We start from the raw sequence: 25,760 nt of genomic DNA, 5'->3' as shown, positions 1-25,760 counted from the left end.
GTATATTTTGTGTTCTACCGTAACATCAAAAAATATAATTACTTAGCCGATTTGGTAAATGAGGCATCAATCGATTGTATGACACGGGTGACATACAATTTTAACCGACTATGAAAGAGGAAAGAAAAAAAATAAACGGAAAAACTGTAGTCAAGTTTTATACTGAACGAAACATCGCGGGCTATAATTTAAGTAAAAACTTTGCTATTGCAAAAGTTTTACCAACCAACGAATAAACATGAAATATTTTTAAAGCCGTAGTTTCAGGAACAATAACCATTTTCCCAAAACTCAATTCCATTGTAAACAATAACAGATTCCACTGAGGGTAAAAGTGGAATATTAATTTTCCCGGAATAGTTGATGTTATAAAAATATGTCTATTTTATTAACCTACTTTGTATTTTAATATCTGATTTTGGATCTTGTTAGATATCAGTAAAATTACACGATCAAAACGGAGTCGTAAACAGAGTGTAGCAGTGTCATAAATTAAAAAGGCTCCAAGAAAATAACAGTGATATGACAGTAGGTACATATATTAGTACGTGCGTAGTTTCTTTTAGACATTAATTAATAAATACAGTCGTATTATTAAATAATATTCCTAAGAATTATCTAGACCAAGTCTAAACCAATCTGTTCTATTAAAGAAATACATAATCTAAACATAAAACTAATTAAAAACTAAACTTATTTTTTTTTGTCATTATTATTTAGTTTATATTTATATGTTTAGTTTTTAATTAGTTTTATGTTTAGTCTAGACAAATTATATTATCAGTGAACTTTGAGCGTGGGTGATTAATTCGTATAGCAGTTTCCATTCTGACCTAACTTATATGACTTAGCTTTTAGTGGTACTACTAAACGAAATTAATAACTAGCTTAAATCTAAAATAGGCCCTTGAGGCATTGTACCAAGGATGCTGGCGGCATTTCCTCGCTGTATCGCAATGCTGATACGTTGTGCGAGGTAGCCGCCAGCTCTTCGGTCACCAGTTACGTCAACCAGACGCTTCGCGATTTCTGCGAACAACTTATGCGCGCTGGGACCCCATGGACCTAGAGTTTCAACACCAAGTTGAAACCAAACCACTCAGTGCTTTTAGTTATATTGCGTATAGTTTATAACTACATATGTAGTTAGTTAGTTATATAACTCTCGAGACATCACCTAAAACCATTCAGTTCAATGTTAAAGTCATAACGCTAACAATATAAGTTCATAAATTCATAATACAACACCCTAAGTTTTGGCTAGTGTTGGTAAGATCGAGTCTACTATGCGTCCCAATATTTGACTGACTCGATTAAAGATTTAACAGACTGAATCATTTTAAGCACTCACGCCTAGGGTTTGCAATCCGGATCCGAAATGTATGAAATTATCCGGATCTGGATCCGGATCCGCGGATCTTCCCATACATTTCGGATCCGTCGTGCAAACCCGACTCACGCCTCTCGTAAAACCTCAGACCATAGATTAATAACTACACAATATAGATGCAAGAAATACTTGAATTTGGCGTGATATTTTATAAAATAATAATTTAAGAACAAAACATAGATGATACATGACTACACAGTCGAATTGTGTGGAGCTTCGTTATTCGTTATTTCATGAACTTTATATTCTAATAAAAATTGTAGGCAAAATAATAAGGATGCGCTCAATCGCACTCATTCTCAGACGTGACGTTAAAATAGAAAATGATTTATCAACATGCCAAACGACAGTGACGCCGCCATTACACGCAATAACAAATCTCTAATGGAATGTAATGGCATGACGATTGGCCGATTTGAGAGTGATAACTTTGTTTGAATTGCATTAAAACTAGGTAAAAGTCTTTCTAATCTTAGGCGCGTCACTCAAAAGAACTATCTCTATAAGATATAAATACTGCGTCATCTTTAAAGGTTCTATTTGCACTCATTTCAGTTTTAATTACCTACGCCTGTCGAGTTCCATCTCATCAAAGCTTAGAGCATTTAGTAACTGGAGACGCCATGGCTGTCATTTTCTGTACAAACAGTCTGCCGATTTTTGCGGAGGAGGGGCACGTCAAATGTATGGCATTTCTACATGATTTGTACGTTACGTACAAATAGCCATTTCAGATAAACGTCAATCCATACACAGTTTGCACAATTGTGCAAGGTTTTCGGCAGAAGGACGCTTTTAAAGGCGACTCCGATTATTAAATGCTCTAAGCATCAAAGAGAACCTTCTCCTCACTAAAGAATTGCAAAAACAAGAAATGACTCGGGTTTTTTTTTTACAAAAGACTCAAGTCTTAATACGTTTAAAAAACTCACGTCATGTTTCATATCTAGTCTAAAATTGAGTCGAGCCCTAAAGATAAGGACTCTGGAGACTAGAGTCTTTATACCATTTTAGGAGCATCCCTATCTGCCCTAACTTAGGGCTGCCCCAGCGGTAACGAGCCAATTCCACTTTGGACCCTGGGGGCACATAAAAATATTCAAATAAGCACCAGTTTAGGTATGTAGAGAGAGGTTTTCTGAGTATTACAATATGGGAACGTATGCTTTTTGAGATGAAAATACTGAAGTGGGGTTTAGATTTGGTTTAAGTATAATAACATGCCACGGCACTGTCGGAATATGGAAACGATCAGAAAATAATGGTAATTTGGGATGCAAAAATGCATTTATCTACCGAACGAAGCGAATGTCTTAAGCCGACAGAGAGGACAACATTACTGTGTGTGTGAATTTATTTATTGTATGTATACTCTCAAGAGTTACCCGTTGATTGCTCTTGGGTGTTCTTATTCTGATACTAATTAAAGGTAATTACAATTTCCTTGAGTGGGAAAAAACGAACGAACTTATAAACTCGTTTTCGGAGATCATAATTATTTTACTGGACCTCCAAGGTACTATTTATTCAGCATTATGAGCACCAGCACGTGTTGGCAGGCTAAATAATTAAACACTCGCCTAGACCCCGGTGCGAACCCTCGCATTAATCTAAAGGAACTACTTATCTGGTCCCAAGGTTACATTAGAGCGTTTTCACATCGACATCCGATATCGGATGTCGGATTATCGGTTACTCTGAGGAAGATAACTGCTAGAGAAGAGCCCTATGGCATGAAATCCTTTTATTTTTGTATTAACCTTTTCTTTTGACCAATATAATTTATTAAATAAATAAAAATGAAAAGGTACTATGGGGCTGTCCATAAATGACGTCATCGTTTTTTCACGATTTTTGACCCCTCCCCCCCCTAAAATCATACAAAAATCATGCTTCGAATGACCCCGTTTCCTCCTACGTTATGCTACCATCATCCGAGGTCCAGACCCCCCCCCCCCCCCCTAATTTGAAATGACGTAATTTATGAATAGCCCCTCCTACAGCATATAGCAGCTAATAGCATCCTACAGTATTGTACTTCTTTGAGCGTGCAATAGAGTATTTAAGACCAAGTTCGGCCTGGCCAGCCAAATAAGGGCTCACGCTAGACAAGGTCCATGATCCATGATGTTTATTTGGGGTCGCCGTCATCGAAAACGATGAGGAGGACTATACTTCTTTGAGATCGTATACGAGGTCGGATACATCCGACATCCGGTATCGGATCGGATTTGCTTGTTACTAATTTCATTTAGGTTTTGAGTCTCCCCTAGTTCCCTTATTTACAAGCGCCCCTTTAAATGCACCCACGTTATCTCCCCATTTTCTTTACCCCGACAAAACGCAGGGGTGTTAAGTTTCAACCCTTCGCCTAACTACGTCGTAGCCCCTCAACGCGTTCAAGGGTGGACCGTTTTAGGGTTCCGTACCCAAGGGTAAAACGGGACCCTATTACTAAGACTCCACTGTCCGTCCGTCCGTCCGTCCGTTCGTCTGTCACCAGGCTGTATCTCACGAACCGTGATAGCTAGACAGTTGAAATTTTCACAGATGATGTATTTCTGTTGCCGCTATAACAACAAATACTAAAAAGTACGGAACCCTCGGTGGGCGAGTCCGACTCGCACTTGTCCGGTTTTTTAGTGTTGTTATTTCGCAAATAATTCTTAATTACCGATAAAAGATAGCAGCTTCTTGTATTAATTTTTTCACAAAATTAAAGGTTGATTTACGTTATTGGCTTACTTGTGTCATGTGTCATGTTTTTTCTTAAAATCATATTTTTATCGGCCACTGCTGAGCCTGTTTAGTACCTGCTTCTAGTACGCAACTTGTCCCAGTCCTGAGCTTCATCTAGAAGTGACCCGCTATCTTCCGACTGACCAAAATACAGGGTTTTTCAACCCTGAAACTTAACCATATTTTGGGAGATGAATTTATATAGGTACCTACTGAGCAACTATGGTACCAGAAAACATCGACATCGATCAGCCAAAATGTATGCCATTTTTTTCACAGTTTCTGGGATTGGTCCCATAGTAAAGGTTTAATAGTACAATCTATATATTCACCTCGAAATATTATTATAGCCAAGAGTTCAACAACCCGTTTTCATAATATTTATGTAACAGCCAATGAATGAATCATAACGAGTCTCTTTACATAAATCCCCTGAGAATTGAACGTCAAATCCTGTCGATAAGGCGAGATCAGCTTTACCCTATTGAAAGAGTTTCTTTTGTCCCCGGTCTACTCTTTGAGGGGAAATCGCTTGGTTGTCCGGTAAATTGTAACAATGGGGTTAACTATTCAGTTAGCACCCTACCAGTAGTTTGCAGCTATAACTTTTTTTTAAGGCGGTAATGGTGACTTTTCGGTAAGACGGGTGCAAAATCATCACTAACATAATCGCTTACTTTATTCAGGATGTAAGATACCGGCTTTCGCTAAAAGGGGTTAATATTCAGCGTTTTATGGTGTTTCTTTGCGTCATTATTTTCTATACATAGTGTTATTATTATAAACTCAGAGGCGATGTTTAAAATGGTGAATTGTTGAACCAAATTGTTAAGTGTTTAAACGCTCGAGGATTACTGAAGAGCATTCTATATAGTCACCTTAAAGTAGGTAAACAAACGGCTTGAACGCCGAGCGAAACGGTCAATAAAGTAATCAGACTAAATAACAATGTTTCTTCCGTCCCCAGTTTCCTCGAGGGGAGGCTGGGGATAATTCAGTTCGCAGACGCAGACGGGTAATGTGACGTATGGTACTCTAGGGTCACTAGGGTTGTCACTTCAAAAAAATACGTACCTAAAAAAAGTTGAAATTCTAAATTAAACAAATTTTACGGTGAAACTCACGTTTCGGAATTCAGAGTCTTAATTATTACCGCACTATTGGATGACTCGCGCTAGACCGGGCCGGGGCCTAGCCGGAGCTTCCAGCGCTTCGTTTTCTATGGAAAGTACCACGTGATCACCGATCAGCCTTCATAGAAAATTGTATGTCGGACGCCTCGGCCGGGGCACGGCCCGGTCTAGCGTGAGTCATAATTTTTCGACTGAACCACGGTTTAAATTCGATTCAAGCTTAACATTATCTTCTGTAAACTTAAATTCGTTATATATCAAAACGAGTAATAATGATTCGGCACTAAGAGCATTATTAATTCAGGCTGGGAATAGTAATAAATTACGAAACGGCAAATACCAGTTTCATTATGAATATTATATGTAGGTAATTATGTATAAATGTCAACGCAGTCTATTGGGATGAACGTTGTGTATTAAACGTTGAGGCCAGTGGTAATGAAATTTGTTATTCGATCTTATTAATAAAGGCACTAAGTATATCAAAATGTTTTTGCTTCACATTTTGGTGATACAACTATCATGCGGACAAAAGAATTACAAGTTGCCTTGTCTCGATTTTAATAAATAGGGTGTCTACTCATATTTATTGGCATTTGCTACTGTTTAAGCCTGTTTTCAAGAAAAAAGATTGCTTTAACCCGAATCAGGGTTAAAGTTATTCAAACAGTAGCAACCCTAGTACATTCTGAAGCTTGCCTCGTCTTCCAGTTCGCCTGGTCCCCTTAGTTTTTTAATTTCGACATTACCATATTCTGCCGCGCAAAACATATATAAGAGCAGTAGAGTAACTCATTTTGAAATGTCATTCAATTGTATACCTTGTACTTGTACAATATGTTACAACAATTGTTCTGGTAAAGAACTCTTATGCTTAGCGCGGCAGTATTTTTACCATATTTTTTTCAGTTACAACCATAGTGCAAGCTCTCTGAAGCTCGTCTCGACTGAACGGTGGTGGAGAGATAGGGACTTGAAGAGTTAATTATCCACCTGTATAAGGGCTGATTTAGACGATGCGAGTTTCATACCATTGCGGGTTTTGATCGGTCGGTTGAATCGGGCGTAACCAACAGTCCGCAATGTAACTAAAATCGCATGCGAGTGCGCGCCGTCTAAATCAGCCCTAAGTGGGGTGGGTTCGAGATGCACACAATTCTGCAAACATATCTGTGTTTGAATAGCAAGGGGTACGTGTCACTACACCTTATAAAGTCCCCCGCCTCGTCTGTCTGTTTGTATGTTCGCGATAAACTCTAAAACTACTGAACGGATTTTCATGCCGTTTTCATCTATCAATAGAGTGGTTCTTGAGGAAGGTTTAAGTGTATAATTTGTTAACCCGTGCGAAACCGGGGCGGGTCGCTAGTTTATAATAAAATTCGTACTCACTACCAGTGGTATTTATTTTGATTGTATGAGCTAATTCCGCGCAGTCTGGCACAGCCTAATGAGCAAGAAAGTGAACGCGACATACGTTAGAGAGGGACAACATGATTCGCTGTTAAACACCGGTTTTGTTAGACTAGAAATCTGTATCAATCAAAAACCTTTAAACGAGCAATTCTTGTTTATTTATATATTTCGGGGATCTCGGAAACGGTTCTAACGATATTGATCAAATTTGCTACATTGGGGTTTTCGGGGGCGATAAATCGATCTAGTTAGGTTTTATCTTTGGGAAATCGCGCATTTTTGAGTTTTTATATGTTCGCTGAGCAAAGCGCGGTCTCCCAGATATTTATTATTTATTCTGTGTCACTACAATCCATTAATCGCACCATAAAAGCACCCAACTTTACCCTAGAGACTTAGGGTACGGCCAACCATAATTGACGGACTGATGAACGGCAATCAGCCGTGAACAATGCAATTAGCGAACGTTTTAACGGTGACAGACGACTTAGTACAACCAAAGAGAGAGAGAGGCGGATTGTCAAAGTAAATTATGTAGCCACTGTACATTTACTGCCATCTTTCGACAGAAGATTAAAACTGTTATAACGCCATTTGACTTTGATCCTTTTTATTTCATTGAGATGTGTTAGTTTGTTAAATATTGAAATTAACGCCATCTACTCAACTGCAGGCCAAAGGGCCTAAAGGCCTAAGGGTATTGAATTGAATTGAATTGAATTGAAATAGCCTTTATTCCTGACATATACATTTTCTTACACTATACAGGTATTTATCTATGTTTTATTTGATTTATTTATGTTTCTACTCTTTTCTTTTGTTTATTTTTCTTTGTCAGGCTGTCCTTGACATAGGCCTCCTCCAGGCGACGCCACTCCTCGCGGTATTTTGAGAGTCTTCTCCAGTCTGCAGGAAAGTCATCTTCCCATCTCTTGTACGGTTTACATTGTGGTCTTTTCTTTCCTCTTGGGTACCATTCTGTGACATCTTTTGTCCATTTGTCCTTTTGTGAGCGCATCATGTGCCCTGTCCACTTCCATTTAAGTGTTCGGATTCTCTGGGAAACGTCTTCTATTTTGGTCGTTTTCCTAATATCTGAAAGTCTGCATCGGTCTCTTAGTTTTATTCCCAGCATACTCCTCTCCATACTTTGTTAAGTGACTTTGACTTTCTGCTCATTTTCCTTGGTTAAGGCCCAGGTTTCTTGGCTAAGGGTATTAATTACAAGTTAACACATATCAGTGACAGAATAATGATCAAAGTCAAATGGCGTTCTAACAATTTTAATCTTCTGTCGAAAGATGGCAGTAAATGTACAGTCAACTGTAAAAATATGGGTGTACAAATCATCTCAAAAATATGTCCCATAACTCTTATGTCAGTGAATTAAGAACTATGGGACATATTTTTGAATCGGGGATATTGGAGATTTTCCGATTTTTTTTCCTTTTGAGCTGCTCAAAATCTTTCGAATTTGAGTCAAAGACTACAGATTTGAGGTAATACCACAGAGAAAAAATCAAAAGGACCGAGATCGGGGCTGGGTGGTGGCCATTTGATATCTTTCCTTTCGGAAATGAGATGAGCATCTGATTGGCAAAATGAAGTTGGTTATTCGCATCATTTGGTTTTAATTCATAAACAAACTGAATGTTTTAAACCTTAAGATGCAAATTATGCTTCAAAACTTGTCGCAATGTTGATTTTTTTATTTTCCGTAGCCCAAACTCTCTCTTACGCGGTGATTGTTGCGGATTTTGCCGAACGCTTGCTCCACAATGTCGGCCGTTCTCTCAGAGGCTGGACGTCCGCCAGGCATTATTGCTATGGTCGAGCTGGTTGTTTCAATCATTATGATCAATTTGCGTATAACATTAACACTTGGAACCTCACGTTAATCTCGTAAATGATACTCCTGTCGATACACCCATGGTGCAGTAAATAATCAACGATTTAGGGTTCTGGTAAAAAGCTCATACACAAAATGTAGGCTCCGTTCCTGTGTACTGCTCTATGCCAATAAAATTTCCACGAAACGAGGCGTATAGCAACATACCCCTCCGCCGCACCCCGCCAAGCGGTTTTGAAAAAATCAAGATTAAAACTACCAACACCCTTTTGGCCCACCCTGTATGTTATGGTACTGTTCTTTGTAACTGTTACGTTTTTATTTTATTTTAGGTGGCCATCTGTCAGGATTTCCTCAGACATGTCAGGATTTTTGTTCCTTTGTCAGGGTTGCGGGGAGGGGGGGCTTGTGTTTTTTATACACCTCAACTAAGCTGACTAGTGGTCAGCTAAAAGTTTAGAGTTAAAAATATATCTAAGTAAGTACTTAATTAAATACAATGCCCGGCGGGTCGCTAGTAATTAATATTACATATACACGTTTTTACAATATTTACAATAAGGTAAGTACCAACTCAATATTCAAAAATCCAATGAGTTAAAATAAAGTTAGGTAACAGAATCCTTTTCAAACACACAAAAAATAAAATACGCAAGTGTATATTTATTGCCCACGGCTAAATCCCGAAAAATGAGAAAAGAAAGGACTAAAAGGATGAAAGAAAGTTGCCGACTCGTGCTTTGTAAAGTCCAAGACAATTTAATAGTAAAGACTGCTAATTTCCATACAAACTTGCGTATTATTAACAAATATTTTAACACGCAGAGGGACCGATGACGATGACGATTTTGTGTTCAAAAGGATTATATGGTTCTGTGTTTCAAAAGAACTAGAGACCTAAAATAATAAAGATCGTACTTTATCTAGGTCCTACCATAAAAAAATTAAAATGTTGGGCATTGAAAACCTTATAAAAAGCATGTAGATATTCCATATGTATTAATAATAAACAACACATATTTTTTACTAAATAGGTACCTACCTATTGCTTCTTCTTGTATTGCTTCTGTATACATTCGTTAAAGTAGAGCAACACTCTGTGTTTTTGGGACCAAAATTCTACCAACCTCATCTAATCTCGGTAAACGATACCATCTACATACAACAATTATCTTATCAAGAACGCGACTTTTGCCTCCTACATAATACATATACATATAATAATATTAACAAAGATACATTGATTGGGTAAGATGTGTAAAATCTGAAATAATTTCGTTCTTCGAATTTGACAGGTAAACGAGATGGCGCTGTATATACAGCTCCATACATTTTGCTTACTTGATTGCCAAAAGTTGACGTCTGACAATTCAGTGACCGCAAAACATATGGCGCAGTACTCAGTACAGCGCCATCTGTTTTGGATGTCAAACTAAGGGGCATATTTTTTAGTAGACTTAACCACTCTATTGATATTAATAATTGATAGTCTTATATTTCCTTTTCTTTGAAGATGTAAGAGATAAACAAAGTTTCTGCTAACTCGGCCAAGATTAAGGAAAGGCTTGAAAATATTAATTAAATTCAACTTGGAAAGATTTATTTCATTCATAAAAAACGAACAACGACTCTCGAGTGAAAAATTAACCAAAGTTTAATATTTATTTGCAAATTCTCGTCTACTGCAAACGATTATTATTGACTAGGTGCAGTCACGTCTGAAAATATCGATACGGACAAATTGCCTAAAGTATGGTTACACTACCTTAATATATGGGCAATAAGGTTGGAGTAAACGAGGGCCTTAGCCCAGGAGTGGGACACCAAAGTAGGCTAATAAAAAAAGGTCGTGTATACATATTATTGTCACTTTGTCCGTATCGATATTTTCAAACGTGACTGTACCTACGATTCCTCTTTAGCATTAAGACCACCTGTGGTATGCCTTATTTTTCTATCGGTATTCTGTATTGTTTTCATTCATTGGAGGTGTGCCATAAAGAATATTATAAAAGATAAGATAAAAGATAAAAAATAGTTTTTCACCTCAGCAGCTCGAACAAGGGTACTTTGCTTCTTAAAAACAGTGAGCAAAATGCGATTTTGCTCACTGAGTGAGACAAAATGACATTCAAGTGACCTTTATAGTCAAATGTCATTTCAACATGCGGGGTCTAATACAAGTTCGATATACTTGGGTTCTATTATCTCTGTCCCTCTAGGTATGTTCTCACTGCTTAGGGTGAAAAATTTTGTGTACTACACGAGATCAAAGTTATTTACATCTCGTGCGCTTTTGAATCCCTTACTACGCTCAAGATTCTAAATTAGATTCACTCGCTACGCTCGTGAATCTATTATAGAATCTTTCGCTTGCACGGGACTCAAAATAAGCACTCGAAGAAATATCAAACATTGATCTCTTGTTGTACAAATAACTATATTCAAGTAGGCATATTACAATGCGCTTATGAACGTCAAATAAAACTATATCGGCTCCAACCCTACACCTCTGCCTCGAGAAGATTTAAATAATATTAATGCTGTAGGTACCTACTTTATTATCAGATTATCACTTCAGTACACCTTATAAAACAAAGTCCCCCGCCGCGACTGTCTGTTTGTGTGTTTGTTTGTATGTTCGCGATAAACTCAAAAACTACTGAACGGATTTTCATGCGGTTTTCACCTATCGATAGAGTGATTATTAAGGAGGGTTTAGGTGTATAATTTGTTAACCCGTGCGAAGCCGGGGCGGGTCGCTAATTTGTTATGAAGCAAGTTTCTCAAAGAGAATTTCTTCTTCGTCAAACAAATAAAACCAACCCAAAACAACCCCTTAAGTAATGGCTGGGAGAAAAGACTAGGTACTTTACATTGTTGCTAACAAAATAACGCGTAAAAACTAGCTATTACTATCCCGTCCTACTCGTAAACTCGTAACGGTTAACTAGGACTGTGTAAGTGTTCAGTAAGTGATAATAGCCGCTGGCCTCACCCCCAGACGTAATAAAAGTTTATTCCTAACAGACATTGCACTAACGGCTCGGCCACGACATCGAGCGACTTGCGACCGAGCAAGTCGCTCGATGGCCGAGCCGTAAGCCAGGGGCCCACTGTCAGTTGTTCTGAACTGTCAAAATTTTGTTCTAACTGACAGGCCGATACCGTCCGGCGGACTGTTAATCAGTGGGCCCCTAAGGTTATGTACGTTTTAATTCGTGGCAATATTGTCTCACTCCCATATTTAACGGCCTCCTAGCCTAGTCAGAAGTGACCCTGTCTACGAATCCCGGGTTCGAATCATTTGTGTATTTATCACAGATGTTTGTTCCTGAGTTATGGATATATTCTATGTACTTACAGTCAGCAGCAGAAGTTACTAAGCGGGCGAACTCCATTTTCCAACTCCTTAATAAAAATACACTCATTGAAATAATTCCGTACACGGCGGGAAGAAGTTGATAACTTTTAAATAAGTACAGACACAGTAAATAGTTAGGTTGCCATATACTAACAAAACGGTGTGAAACACCAGCAATACATATACAATTATAGAATCTTTCGCTTGCACGGGACTCAAAATAAGCACTCGAAGAAATATCCAACTTTGATCTCTTGTTGTACAAATAACTATTATAATATCAACCCGTGACCGGTCAGAAACACAACGTAGGATCAAGGAATACCTACTAAATCGGTTTTTCTTATTGTCTATCACCCTAATATTTATGACCAAAGAATAGAGAAATATTTATTATTAAAGGCCATTTCTTATTTACAGAGTTGTTATCAACAAATAATTGTGAAATCCCAGCAGCAATATACCCGGCTGTAAGGTTTAACTAGGGCTGTATGAGAGCGCTAAACGAGCCATAATGGCCACTCATCACTAGAATCCGTCGAGAACGCGCTGACCTTTCTAGGTAGGCATTCTCGAAACGTTTTGACCTTCATAACTAGTCACAAAAGATGGCTAGTGCAAGTAGGACCGTATATTAGGCATAGTTTTTATAAATGCAGGTCAACAATGCAAAACTTGGCATACTTTCGGAGATGTTTGTGCTTAAAACATTAAATAGTTTTTATAATATCTACTCGTGACCTGTCAGAAACAACGCAGGATCAAGAAAGATCAAATCGATTTTTCTTATTGTCCATCACCCTAATATTTATGACCAAAGAATAGTGAAATAGTTATTATCAAAAGCCATTTCTTGTTTACAGAGTTGTTACCAACAAATAATCGTGAAATACCAGCAATAACCCGGCTGTAAGGTTTAACTAGGGCTGTATGAGCGCTAAACGAGCCATAATGGCCACTCGACGCTAGAATTTGTCAAGTACGTGTTGACCTTTCTAGATAGGCATTCTCGAAACGTTTTGACCTTAAACTAGTCACAAAAGATGGCTAGTGCAGCAAGAACCGCAGATTAGGCATAGTTTTCATGGACGTAGGGCTATATCCTGTCCTAACCTGTCTGAAGGACACATGTAGGTAAACGTATCTGTCTTGAGAAAACGTTTTTAAAGTTCCCTTGTGCCTAGTTTACAAGCCGCGTAATGTCCAAGGCTTAGAAATCATGACCTGAACCAAGGTATTTTTGGATTCGAATCGCTCTCAAAACACAAGGGACCAATCATACATTATCAAAGGGACCAAGCACATGCGCCAATACGCACACATGTTTGCTTCGGATTGTACACCTAAATTAGCGCAACCCGTGCAAGGCAAGTTAGACATCGGTTACACGCTAATTCTGGCGTCAGTTCAGTCCATCAGTCTATTCGATGGAAAATGGACACGGTTAGACGATCAGTCCAGACTGACAACAGACTGATAAAATTACGACACAGTCGCCGTTTGGACACAGAACGCAACACAGTCATTTAGTCTTGTCTAATACGAGTATGGTGACTGACGCGAGAATGACACAAACAGGTTACACGATCAGTCTCCTATCAGTTTTCTGTCATTCAAAATGGACTGACGAATATTATCTAAACATTTAAATTTTCATCAGTCCAGACCATCAGTCCATTAGTCCGCGTGTTACACGATAATTTTCCCGTCAGTCTGACCAGACTGATGGATTGAACTGACGCCAGAATTAGCGTGTAACCGATGTCTAAGGCCCGCAACCTACAGCAATTCAGAATGCGACGTACCTCTAAAGGTACCGTTTGGATTCAGACTGCAACAGCGCGACATTACATTACTGCCGACTGATATATTTAAATAATTATGTTATGTTTTCTAAAGGTTCAGTAAAGGATCATTTTATACATAGGTATGTATAAAACGATCCCTAGGGTAGAGTTAAAATAATCACAGATGATTCCTTTGTAATATCACGATTTCTTCGTCATCATTTAAGTCAGTCGATTCCAGTTTCTTTATTTTCAGAAGATGAGTGCTTTTTTTTTTCTATTTTGGCCTTATTTTTAATGCCGTGCACAGATTTTGCTTGCTATTTTAAAAGGCAATCCATACCTAATTTAATCGCATTAAAGCCCTTAGCATTTCTTCCTAAGGTCATTTTTTCGGAAGTAAGTGGCTTTGCGCACTTTTAAATTCGTGACATGATATGGTTATGGCCTGTACAGGAAATGCTCATAGTAAATTTCTTAGGGGGTAAAATGATACCAGGGATCATTTTACGCCTACGAATAGGGATCATTTTACCTCAAACACCAAATTTGTAAACTTCGATAAACATATAACTTTCAAAAAACTTGCGTCAGTATAAACATCGTTAAAGTATACTTTAACGATGTTTATACTATAGCTAAACATCATTTAGCTATAGCTAAACATCATTGAGATCCGACAGTGAAACACAATTTGAATAAAACGTAACATGCTAAAAGTAATGGAATTCGGAAAATAGGCATACCGTAGATTAGACATATATTTTTTAATTGTTTCCTAATAAAATCTCACTGCATGCTGGTACCGTCATGACACTTTAAGAGGCAACTGGCGGGGTCACGGGGCATACGTTTATTGCATATTTAGATAGATGGCACCAGTAGGTGCTCAGATACGATGGGGAATCATTTTACTCCGAGGGACCATTATACCCACATCTCCCCTATAAATATTATTCGGTAATTATTCGGTATTCGGTAAATTTGGCATATTTTTCAATGTTCAGGTTCGAGCTGCCGAATATTTACCGAATAAACAAATTTTTAAGGGTGTCCGCTAGTTAGCGCGGATGCAGTTCGCGATCAGGTATGAGACGTTTCCGTTTCTTTTCATAAACATTCCCGGTCGGTCGGGACGTCGGGAGGAGAAAGGTCAAAAACAAACACCTACAGACCGCGGACCTGAATGAACTTGTCTTCAGCGTTTTAGCCCATACGAATATTCGGTTCGGTATGAGCTGAACCGAATATTCGGCTGAATATTCGTATTCGGCAAAATACATATTCGGCCCATCACTAGTCTGCAGTAATGTCGCGCCGCAATACTGCAGCAGTAACGCTAGTGCAGCCTGAAACCGAACGGCACCTTAAGATACAATAAACGTGACGATTCGCTGGACCCAGCTTCCTGTTAAAGGTCAAATAAATTGAACTATAGTGTCCATTCTAGTTCTAAAATGACTTCCCGTAACGTGGGGCATAGGGTGTGCTCTCGGGACTGGTTTTCTATACAAAATCAGTCCCGGAACCCCGGAACCGGGAATTCCCGGGACTTGCCATACAAAATCAGTTTTCTAGTCACGGAACATTACAAGCCTTCATTTTAAGCGATGTAAAAGTTGATATACACCGTGGTCTGGTGAGACCCGACAGTTTAAAGGTGTATTCTTGACCGCATTTAGAGACTAAAATGAGTAAAATGTCATACAAAGTTTTCCGGAATCGGTGTTTTATAAATAAAGACTACCTAGTTAAGTGAAAATTTGTTTCTGTAATAACTTAGTGAAAAACATTGAACTAGGTATTATTCCTACGTATGGAACTGGCACAAAGAACCAGTATTTTGCGCCATGAGTTGTTGTTATTTTGACAACAAACCATAGAAGCGGAGTGTGAATCTCGCGATCTAAACGTGTAAGCGCCATGAATTTTACATTTTTCCTTCTCAAACAAATTTGAGAAGTGCCGAAAAACAAATCAGCTTGATGAACAGCGACCTTTTGTAAATATGACAATTATGATTGAGTAAATAACCTTCACAAATAGTTCAATAATGTAATAAAATTACACTATAATCAACAACAGCTGATTACCTTATCAACATTGATAAACGGTACAGTCGCCCGCATCGGATTCCATCAGAGCTCGTTGAATAAATCGTCCATTTCCGTTACTGTCATTACGGAGATAGAGCTATCAACCAGAGGTTAATTGTACAGGAGTCATGGTTTATCGTTAACATAATATAATAAGCACTGTTGTTGACGATCATCACTACACCTTATAAAACAAAATCCCCCGCCGTGTCTGTCTGTTTGTGTACATGTATGTTCGCGATAAACTCAAAAACTACTCAACGAATTTTCATGCGGTTTTCACCTATCAATAGAGTGATTCTTGAGTACGCTTTAAGTGTATAATTTTTGAACCCGTGCGATTTTTTTAACTAGTACATATTTAAAACAAAGTCCCCCGCCGCGTCTGTCTGTATGTTCGCGATAAACTCGAAAACTACAGAACGGATTTTCATGCGGTTTTCACCTATCAATAGAGCGATTCTTGAGGAAGGTTTAGATATGTATATCATTGGTATTAAGGTTTATGGTAACATTTCATTTCTAACCGCAGCTGCACTACCTGTACTGAACGCGTCGCTGTCATTGTCAATTTCCATAGTAAAATTGACAGTATTGCAGCTGCATTTAGAAATGGAATGTCACCATTACCCGTGCGAAGCCGAGGCGGGTCGCTAGTAATATAATAATAAGCACAGTTGTTGACGACGTTGGTAGGTACATTGAAATATGGATTTTGTAGATCAATTGAGGAGTGTCTTTTCAAAAGGGTCTATTTCTCCACCATACAAAAAAAGCTCTATTGAAAAGACACTCCTCATTTATAGTAGGTACCTAGAAGGTTGAGGGCGTTTTCATAAAATGTGTATAAGTGGGCCGATTTTTATTGTTACCAATTTTTTTGTTGGTCGGATTTCGATAGAATTTGGTGGATAGATAGTTAGCTTTGCTGTACAAATTGTACAATATACCCGAGCTCAAATTTATATTGTTCTCCTCCACTTTTTAAATATATAGGTACCTAAGTAACTTTTTTTTAAATAGCGACATCAAAAGTTCATGAGATACAGCAAGCGAACAGACAAATAACGCGCAAAAATCACGGTTTGTTGTAGAAGTGGCACAGCTGTTAGCGCCATTTTTAACTTTAATCGCGTCATTAAATCTTGTTAACGGGGGGACGAAAGTTGTAACTGCTAACAAGCTACCTTGTAAACAAAATATAAATAAATAAGTAATAAAAATAAATAAATATTATTGTGGGGTTCTTACACAAATTGACCTAGCCCCACAGTAAGCTCAAAAAGGGTTGTGCTAAAAAGTAACAGAATTAAATTATTTAATTATTGCTCGGAGAACATATAAAAAGTCATAAATGCGCGTTTTCCCAGAGATAAGACCTAGTTAGACCGATTTTTCGCCCCCTAAACCCCCCATATAGCGAATTTCATCGAAATCGTTAGAGCCATTTCCGAGATCCCAATTAACGTTCGGCCAACACTGATTACATATCTAATTATCGTATGTCACTCTACTAACGATACCGCACACTTCAAAATACCTACATCAAGCCGTTTAGGCTGCAACGCAAGGAAACATACATACAAATCTACATAATCTCCATCTTCTCTGCAGCCGAGTAAGGAAACAGGCCCGATTCGGATTTTGAAATAGACATAATCTATTAGACATCACCAAGATACGATAACGATATGTTTAAGATCTAACCTGTCAAATTTGACATTTACGCGATTCTGGAGATACTGTCGAACTATTTCCACAGGATATGACTTAGAGATCCAATTCACATCTAATAGATATCTTACTCTATCTAACGTAAAAGTGACATTGGTTGCCCGAATTGCGCTGCAAAAGAGAACTAGTTGATATCTAAACTATAACGTATCTAGAATGGATCTAGTACGTGTCGTCTCTTGTTAATATCTTGAAGTTCGAATACGGCAGTAGGTTTGTAGAATGTACCAAATAGGTATTTGTAGGACCTAGGTCAACTTATCACTAAATTTATCATTTCAACTGACCTCGTACAATTCATTGATAAAGAGTTATAACTACCATCGATTCTGAATTATCCTTGCCTACTGATAAAATATGAATCGAAAATAATTATGTAGGTAAGTATTTCATTTGAGGAAAACCGCGAGATACACCAAAATCAGCGAGACTTAAGGGTAAGTAATAGGTATAAACAGAAATCAGTCTCCCGTTAAATCCATTGACAGAGGGATTATGTTGGTACTTATGTATATTAAATGAAAAGGAAATCAAACTCTGTTAATTAGCTCTGTTAATTAAAGCCATGATTAACTCTATTTACATATTTACGCATTTTATATCATATGTGGCTAATGTCGTCCACACATGCAAACTCTTACTTAGCCTTCAAAACAATACCCTGCGCTGCGCCCTTCTACAGAAAGAAAGCTCCGCTTTCGAACACGTGTTTTTAAATTCCGCAAATATAAACTACACTTATTATCACTAACAACACTCAAAAATATTTTCAGATAACGGACACTTTCTAGAAAATATTTTTAGAATCACATTAATAATAAAACTCACTTCGCACGTGTTTTGATGACGCGATTCACAGCAATTCTAAATTCGAACTGACGCTTCGGCGGCTGAGCGACGAATGAACTATCCTGTATTTACGAAACGCGAACCCCTACAATGCGTGATGAAAATAATGAATAATCACAATCAAATTACGACTCTATTTAGAATGATTTACGGTTTAAATTCGCTTCATACGACGTTTGTCGTTAATAATTGAGTGCTGACGCACACAAATGTAGTTGTCACGTTCATTTGTTCCGTATTTCAAGGCGCGTGAAAGAGTGGAGCGATTTTCAGTATGCGCATGTGCGGTCTTCCTAGTTCGAAAGCGAAACATCAAAAGAAGTTTTTATGAAAGTATTTATTTTTGTTATTGACGGACGTATGATTGTAAATGGCCAGTCTAGTTTTCAGAAAGGAAAAATACGACCGTATTAACTAGAGATGGGCCGAATATGGACTTTGCCGAATACGAATATTAGGCCGAATATTCGGTTCAGCTCATACCGAACCGAATATTCGGCCGAATAATCGGTTGGGCTAAACCTGCCTAAAACGCTGAAGGCAAGTTCATTCTGGTCCGTGGTCTGTACTCATAACGTGTTTTTGTTTTCTCCTCCCGCCCGACCTGGAATGTTTATGAAAAGAAACGGAAACGTCTCATACCCTGGGGCCGATTTTTGAATTTCGATCGCTCGATTTCGTCATTCGAAAATAGGTGGAAAACGGCGAAAATCTGATTTCTGACGAGCGATCGAAATTTGGAATCGAGTGGTATTGACCACTCGATTTAAATTCTATTAGTAGAATTTAAATGCCTAGTAGTGGAGATATTATTGAACGAAATACACGAAATCGAGCGGTAGAAATTAAAAAATCGGCCCCCTGATCGCGAAGTGCAACCGCGCTGACTAGCGGACACAATTTAAAAAAAAATTTATTCGGTAAATATTCGGCAGTTCCAACCGAAATATTCGGCCAAATACGAACGTAATAATAAATATGTCGAATACCGAATAATTACCGAATATTCGGCCCTTCTCTAGTATTAACTTTATATATGAAGGAATGTACCTACTCGTAACTACATAATTGCTATCAATTTCCCCTGGTTTTATAGAGTAAGTTAGTAGCAATAAATGAAGTAATGGATCCTTTGTCTCTCTAGTCATTACATTAGCGGACAAAGTCCTTCACAAAGGCAATTTGTTGGTTGCATTTCTTTGTTATGAGAAAGGTTGTAAAAAAACAAAGAGAACAATCGAATTGTTTGCTTTTATATTGGGACGAATTGAGTCGGGCAAAGGTAACTGGCGCCAGTTAGTCGTTAGTTCGCTATTGTGCTTATTGCTTACAAACAATGCACCAAACCCACAAAAAAAAACAGACATCAATTGTTTTGATAAGCTAGGTTTTGTTATTTTTCTAGAGACTAAGTCCAAACAAACAAAGGTGCTCTACATAACAAATACTAATTCTTAATGCCCGAGAATATAGATTCTAATGGATTGGTAGTTAGGTATAATAATATATAATCATTTCACTATTTTCAGTGGGTAGCGCCATTAAGGTAGCGCTCTTACAGCGCCGCACGGGTTAAATACATAGTGGTACGTGCTACGGTTTTAGCTTCTAATTTACAGGTGGGAGGAAGTAAAAAAAGAACAAATCTTAGACTACGAGTACATCTAATTTTGCCCCTGTTTTGATTTGCCGTCTGTCTGTCACCAGGCTGTATCTCATGAACTGTGATAGCTAGACAGTTGAGATTTTCACAGATGACGTATATACATATTTCTGTTGCCGCGCTGGTGGGACGAGTCCGACTCGCACTTGGCCGGTTTTTTAAATACCTATCGTTAAATTGAAATAATCACGGTTATTTAGCAGTGGCGCTAGTGTGCACGACTGCACGTTGATCACTCCGGTTGATGGGCTCTTAAGACGCTTCCTATACAAAGTATTAGGGTCTGTGGTGCACAGACTCTATTAACACTTTCAATGCTCATAAAAATAAAAGTTCAACAACTCACCAACACACAAAGGCACAGTGTCGTTCCATCTATTGTCGTCAAAGCACCATATAACCCGCGCCCTCTGTCGCGTGTCAGCGAAAACATGACGGACGTTGCACATGTAGTGCGCCACGTCCTCGTTGCGGTACACAAGGTAGCCGTCGGATGGCGCTGGCAGCGTTACGCAGCCTATACCTGCGGGGAGGGAAGATAGATGGCGCTGTAAGTAAAATTATCAAAATTATGTAACAATTATTTTGTTAATATTTTTAAAGTCAGTATATTCTTGTTCGTGAGATCACTAACGTTAAAATTTTTTTTTTTTATTTATATTCGTTGTAGCATAGCATGCTAAATTGCAGTCAGAAGATGCTAGGTGATGTTAAAATAGCGGCAAGTTGCCGCAATGTTTACGCAAGAAAGAAACGCATAGATGGCGCTAACCTTCGTTTGATCTTGGTTTCATCAGAATTTGGTTTGATAGATTGATTCAATAGCACAGAAAACCGTGGTCTGTGTTCAATAGATAGCCTTACGTTAAGTACAAGCGAGAGAAGCAGATTGAGCAGAAGTAAAATTTAAATACACTGACTGTCTTGAGCTGTGTTTGCAATTTTGTATGTCGTGTAAATTAACTAAACACTCAGAGCTATTAAACTTACTTAACTAAATTTATTTAGAGCTATTTCACTCTCTTTATTATATAAATGAATTGCGCAACTACCTGTTGAACTTATTTATTTTTCGCGATAAACGGTTAAATTATTTAAAATGCCTATTTCGGGTCACAGGTGAGTTCTCATGACACTTACTCTTATAATGAAACAACACGCCCCTCTTAGGATACGCTCCTTCGCTCCGCGTCTCGACCGTGACGTGGACTGCGTTTGTCGCGGACGACAATCGCAGCGGCAGCGCGACTTGGTCGCATGACGAGAGCAGCGCGTCGCCGTTCCCGTCCGTCACTAGCACGTAGTCGGAGCACTCGTTCTCGAACGGGCCGATACCTGGAATGGGAAAGCATTGGTTTTAAACTATGACCACACTTTGTGACCAAAATGTGTCTGCGTCGGGCCATTTCTGGTAAAGGTGTCGTAACGGCGACGACACTGCGACCGGAGTTGTGACCAGAAAAGACATTTTGCGTCGACACCGTGTCGTAACGGCGACCGAAAGGTGGTTGTATGGTTCTTTTATTTTATACTACTTTCGATTCTTAATTTTTCTTTCTTTCGATAAATCTGGAACAGTTCGTGTTAAGGGCCATACTAAGGCTGCAAATGCCATTCGTATGCCGCCCCCGCCAGTTCTTCCCTCCCCGCTAGCTCGCACCATTTTAGTAAACCTCAGATTCCGTTCCTAATGTATGGAGCCAAAGCTCAACGTTTATTGAATATTTCATTTTTACGAAGATCGGAGTAGCGCTGCGCGACCGACATGCGTCCGACCTCGGTGAAGCTCGCCGGCCGACTTGCATTGCTCGTGTAAAGGACGCATTTATTTCCGTTAAGACGGAAAAGAAATGTCAAAAATGCTTATATAGAGACCGTGCGCGTTGGAGGGTCTGCCATTTTGTGCCTGAGTCGGAAACATTATGTGCACATGTACATTGCCAAAGCAAGTGCTACCATCCACCGTTATCGTCGGTACGTTTCCTTGTGCATAGTAGGTTCAGCCATCTTGTGGGCTACGACGGAAGCATAAACGACACATTTACGCCTCGCGCCAAAAATCTGACGGCTCCTATGCTGCCCCCCCTAGTTCATGCACGGGGCCTATATTCTTCTTTTGTTGTGGTTGTGTTGTGCCAAGGCGTGGCTCACTCCGCGTCGCTTTGCTACAGGTAGCTAAAAGTACATCCGTTCCGCCCCAATTTTGGGGAAAGCCGTAAGCCGCGCGTGGCGCTGTCGCCACCTAGCGGCCATATCTGTGCTGATCGTAACAGACGCGTTTTGTTAGAGAGTGAGTCTTCTGTACCTAGTACCTACTATTATTTATTCTATGGTTGTGCGTACAAGAAATGCGTGTCAACAAAAGAAAAGGGGAAACCGGGATCCGTATGTACTTACTTTTCAAACTGACATCCAGCAGCGATATCCGTATCCTCTGCTCTGGATGCGCCACCAGCTTCCACCGACACTCGTCGCCCACGTAGAAGTTAGGGTAGCCCGGGGTCCGTATGTACCCCTCGCTCTCGGGGCCGGAGACACCTATAGCGACCTCGCGGTTGCAGTAGTGGATAGAGAGGGTGTCTGAAAATACAAGAAGATACATCATTGAATGGGGTTGGCCGGTCGAAGTATTTAGCAGATGGCGCCATCATAGCTTGCCCTGTCAATACCTAGAATTATGTCAATTTTTTGTTTTTTTAATGCCCTGGACGCCAGTTTTTAAGCCAAATCTCATAGAAAAAGGGGCAAGCTATGATGGCGCCATCTATGCAAACCGTTGACAGGTTGCCAGCCCCACTGAAAATCAAATAGAGCCAACCAACTAAAAAAACCAAAACCAACCAAGAAAAGTCTGCAACGATTTTGATAGCGTATGCAGTGCAAGTGTCATTTATACGTCATAATTTCATAAAAGTTTGACGAATAAAATAACACTTGCACTGCGTGTGCTCTCAAAATCGTTGCAGACTTATCTTAGTCTAACTCTAGATTCGTGCTTGGCAACCGTAGCGATAGCCTTGAGCTATTAAGTAAGACTTGGCTGAAGTTTTTGCGCAACTACGGCTAAGAAATTGTAGCTAACGGTAAACTTTTTTTAATTCACTTTAATTACTTTTTTGGCCTCGGCAGCGAGGCATTTGGCCGTGGTCGAAAAGATTAAAGAGAGATTAAATGAGATGATTTATGATGATTTATGATTTATAAAGAAATTTAAAGAGACTTAGATGCCCAACTGCAGTGCAATGTTGCAAACTGCTAATAAATATTAGTATTAAGTTAATATTGGGTAATTACTTAGACTACTTAGAGCATTTAATAACTGGTTACCCCTCTGCCGAAAACCTTGCACAATTGTGCAAACTTTTGTATGGACTGACATGGCTATTTGAACGTTACGTAGAAATCATGTAGAAATAGCAATACATTTGACGTCCCTCCCCCGCAAAAATCGGGACTGTTTTGTACAGAAAATGACAGCCATGACGTCTCCAGTTAGGTACTAAATGCTCTAAGGGTAATTAGTAGGGATGTACCGACTAGTCGGGAAAGCCGACTTTCCGGCCACATTTGTAGTCGGCGATTAGTCGGCGACTAGTCGGCAAGAATGGCCGATTAGTCGGCACTTTATTAGTGAAAGAAAATTAGGAAAAGAAAATCAACAGTCGATATTTGCCATATGTTTTATGTCTATTTTACCAAAATACCTATTCAGGGTGCAGACGAAAACTTTTGTTCATATAATATTGACCGTTTGATCGTTATCGTATGTTGGTGGGCTGGTGTTTTCCTCTACAGGTCGATCTCAACTGATTCTCGTGTAATTTCATGGCCAAGTTCTATAGTTAAATGATTTTATTATTATTTAGTTATTGTTTTTTTTTAAATGGTGGAGCCATGGGGAACTGTTAATGTTATTGCAAAATTTAGAGACTTATAAACAGGGCACGTTGCTCGTAAAGACGCTGACCACAGGGGATAGGTTCTTAACTGGCGACTACGTACGGGAAATAGAGCCTTGGAAATACCTCCTACAAGTTATACTGACGGTCTGCTCAGGATCGCAAAATAAAAGAAAGACAGAAATTGATAGAGGATTCTTGTGATAGGTCTTTGAACCTGTAGAGAACACCTTTTAGCCAAGCTAATATGATGAATAGCGCAACCAAAGGAGCAAAACTATTGTTTTTCACCTGAAATTATACGAAACGAATGATCTGGCCGACTAGCCGACTAGTCGGCCGACTAATCGGCCATTCGAGCGCCGATTAGTCGGCTAGTCGGCTAGTCGGCCAAATCAATAGTCGGTACATCACTAGTAATTAGCAGCTAGCATAGTTTACACAATTTGCGTAGACAAGGGTATGTATGTATGGCCCTTATATACGTCCAAACACATTAAAATACGTAAGTAGGCTTTACATATTAATAATAGAAGATATGTTAAAGTTACCAGTTTCGTTCTGATTGTAGTTTATTTTAAATGGCCAACCTTTCTCTTCTCTTTATTTTGAGTTTGATTTATCAAAAACAAATTTAATACCTATGCTTAGTAGAATACGATGTACGTCATGTACGTGGTAAAAAAATTAAGAAAATTACGTACAATAAAAGAAAAATAACAATTTTCATTGAATGTTTTCTAGCAATACCTATAATAAAAGCACCACAACTAACAACACAAAAGAATAAAACATAATACGCCATTATTGGTCACAGCTTAGTTTCGTAGCAATAAATCCAGTAATAATTGCCGCTCGAGCCTTCGTGCCGTAGCAGTGGCCTTGAACTCGCAAGGCCGTAGCTGCGGGTTACGGCTACGGCGTAGAGGAAAACAGCTACGTCTTGTGAGAAAATTATTGTACACGAAAGCTACGATGACTCGAACATTCAACTTTTTGTGAATCGGTTCAATATTGCTTGGTAAGTATATGAATTATTTTATATTTTATCAAGTGAAGGTTCTGAGAATATGTCTGTGGTTAGGTCTAATTGCCACGACTCTTTTCATACATTTTGTATGGGCCGCGGCAATTATACCACAGACATATTTGAGAATGATCCTGAACAGTCTGGATTGTGTGAACGAGGTAGCCAGATTAGTATGAAAATTGAAAAATCACAAAACTCAGTCCGTCACACGCGTAACTATATGCAGACCAAGTCTATGCTACGAATTAAGACTAGATAGTAAAACTAAATAAAATTTTCAAACGTCTATCAGGCCTATTCGAATTTCGAGATAATCACAAGATCTTGAGACGATTTAGAGATCAACTAGATTTACATTAGATATCGACTAGATGTGACTTGGATATCTAAGTCATAACTTGTCGAAATCGTTCAAGAGGACCTCCAGAATCGCGGAAACGTCAAATTGGACATATATATCTTACAAATATCTTTAAATTATCCGTATCGTAACTTGTTGAAGCCTAGTAGAAAACTAATTCATTTTCCGAATCGAGCCGTATGTCCTGGACATAGTTTTGGGTAAATCTCCACTCCGCTGCACCGAAAATGCTATAAAATTTACGATGTCTGGTTATTTAGACATGTTAAGCGTGTGATTTACATAGTTTTATAATTTACATAGGTACAAAATATGGTAGTGTGACTACTTTAAAAATGCACATCAAATATTTAGTTCCCCAGTTGTAGGTAAGTACTTAAAAAATTTGAAGTTCCTTTGTAAAGTTTGTTCAACATCTTGCGCGTCTATTTCTGCAGCGACCTTTCTTCG

The 25,760-nt window shown here is 38.8% G+C and overlaps 1 protein-coding gene across 2 annotated transcripts in view; it reads right to left on the bottom strand.

Annotated features, from left to right (window-relative positions):
* LOC134790946 (uncharacterized) overlaps positions 1-25,760 on the bottom strand; it is a 211,998-nt gene that overhangs the window by 47,437 nt on the left and 138,801 nt on the right. For both annotated transcript variants that reach the window (XM_063761968.1, XM_063761967.1), the window contains exons 4-6: positions 22,418-22,600; positions 21,161-21,355; positions 20,367-20,543 (exon numbers count right to left, since the gene is read on the bottom strand). In XM_063761968.1, coding sequence (XP_063618038.1) covers positions 20,367-20,543; positions 21,161-21,355; positions 22,418-22,600 — 555 coding nt within the window. The remainder of the gene's footprint in view (positions 1-20,366; positions 20,544-21,160; positions 21,356-22,417; positions 22,601-25,760) is intronic.

Source organism: Cydia splendana, chromosome 5 (genome assembly GCF_910591565.1).
Source record: "Cydia splendana chromosome 5, ilCydSple1.2, whole genome shotgun sequence".
Taxonomy (NCBI): domain Eukaryota; kingdom Metazoa; phylum Arthropoda; class Insecta; order Lepidoptera; family Tortricidae; genus Cydia; species Cydia splendana.
The sequence above is the reverse complement of the archived record's forward strand: the minus strand, read 5'-3'. Positions and strand labels throughout refer to the sequence as shown.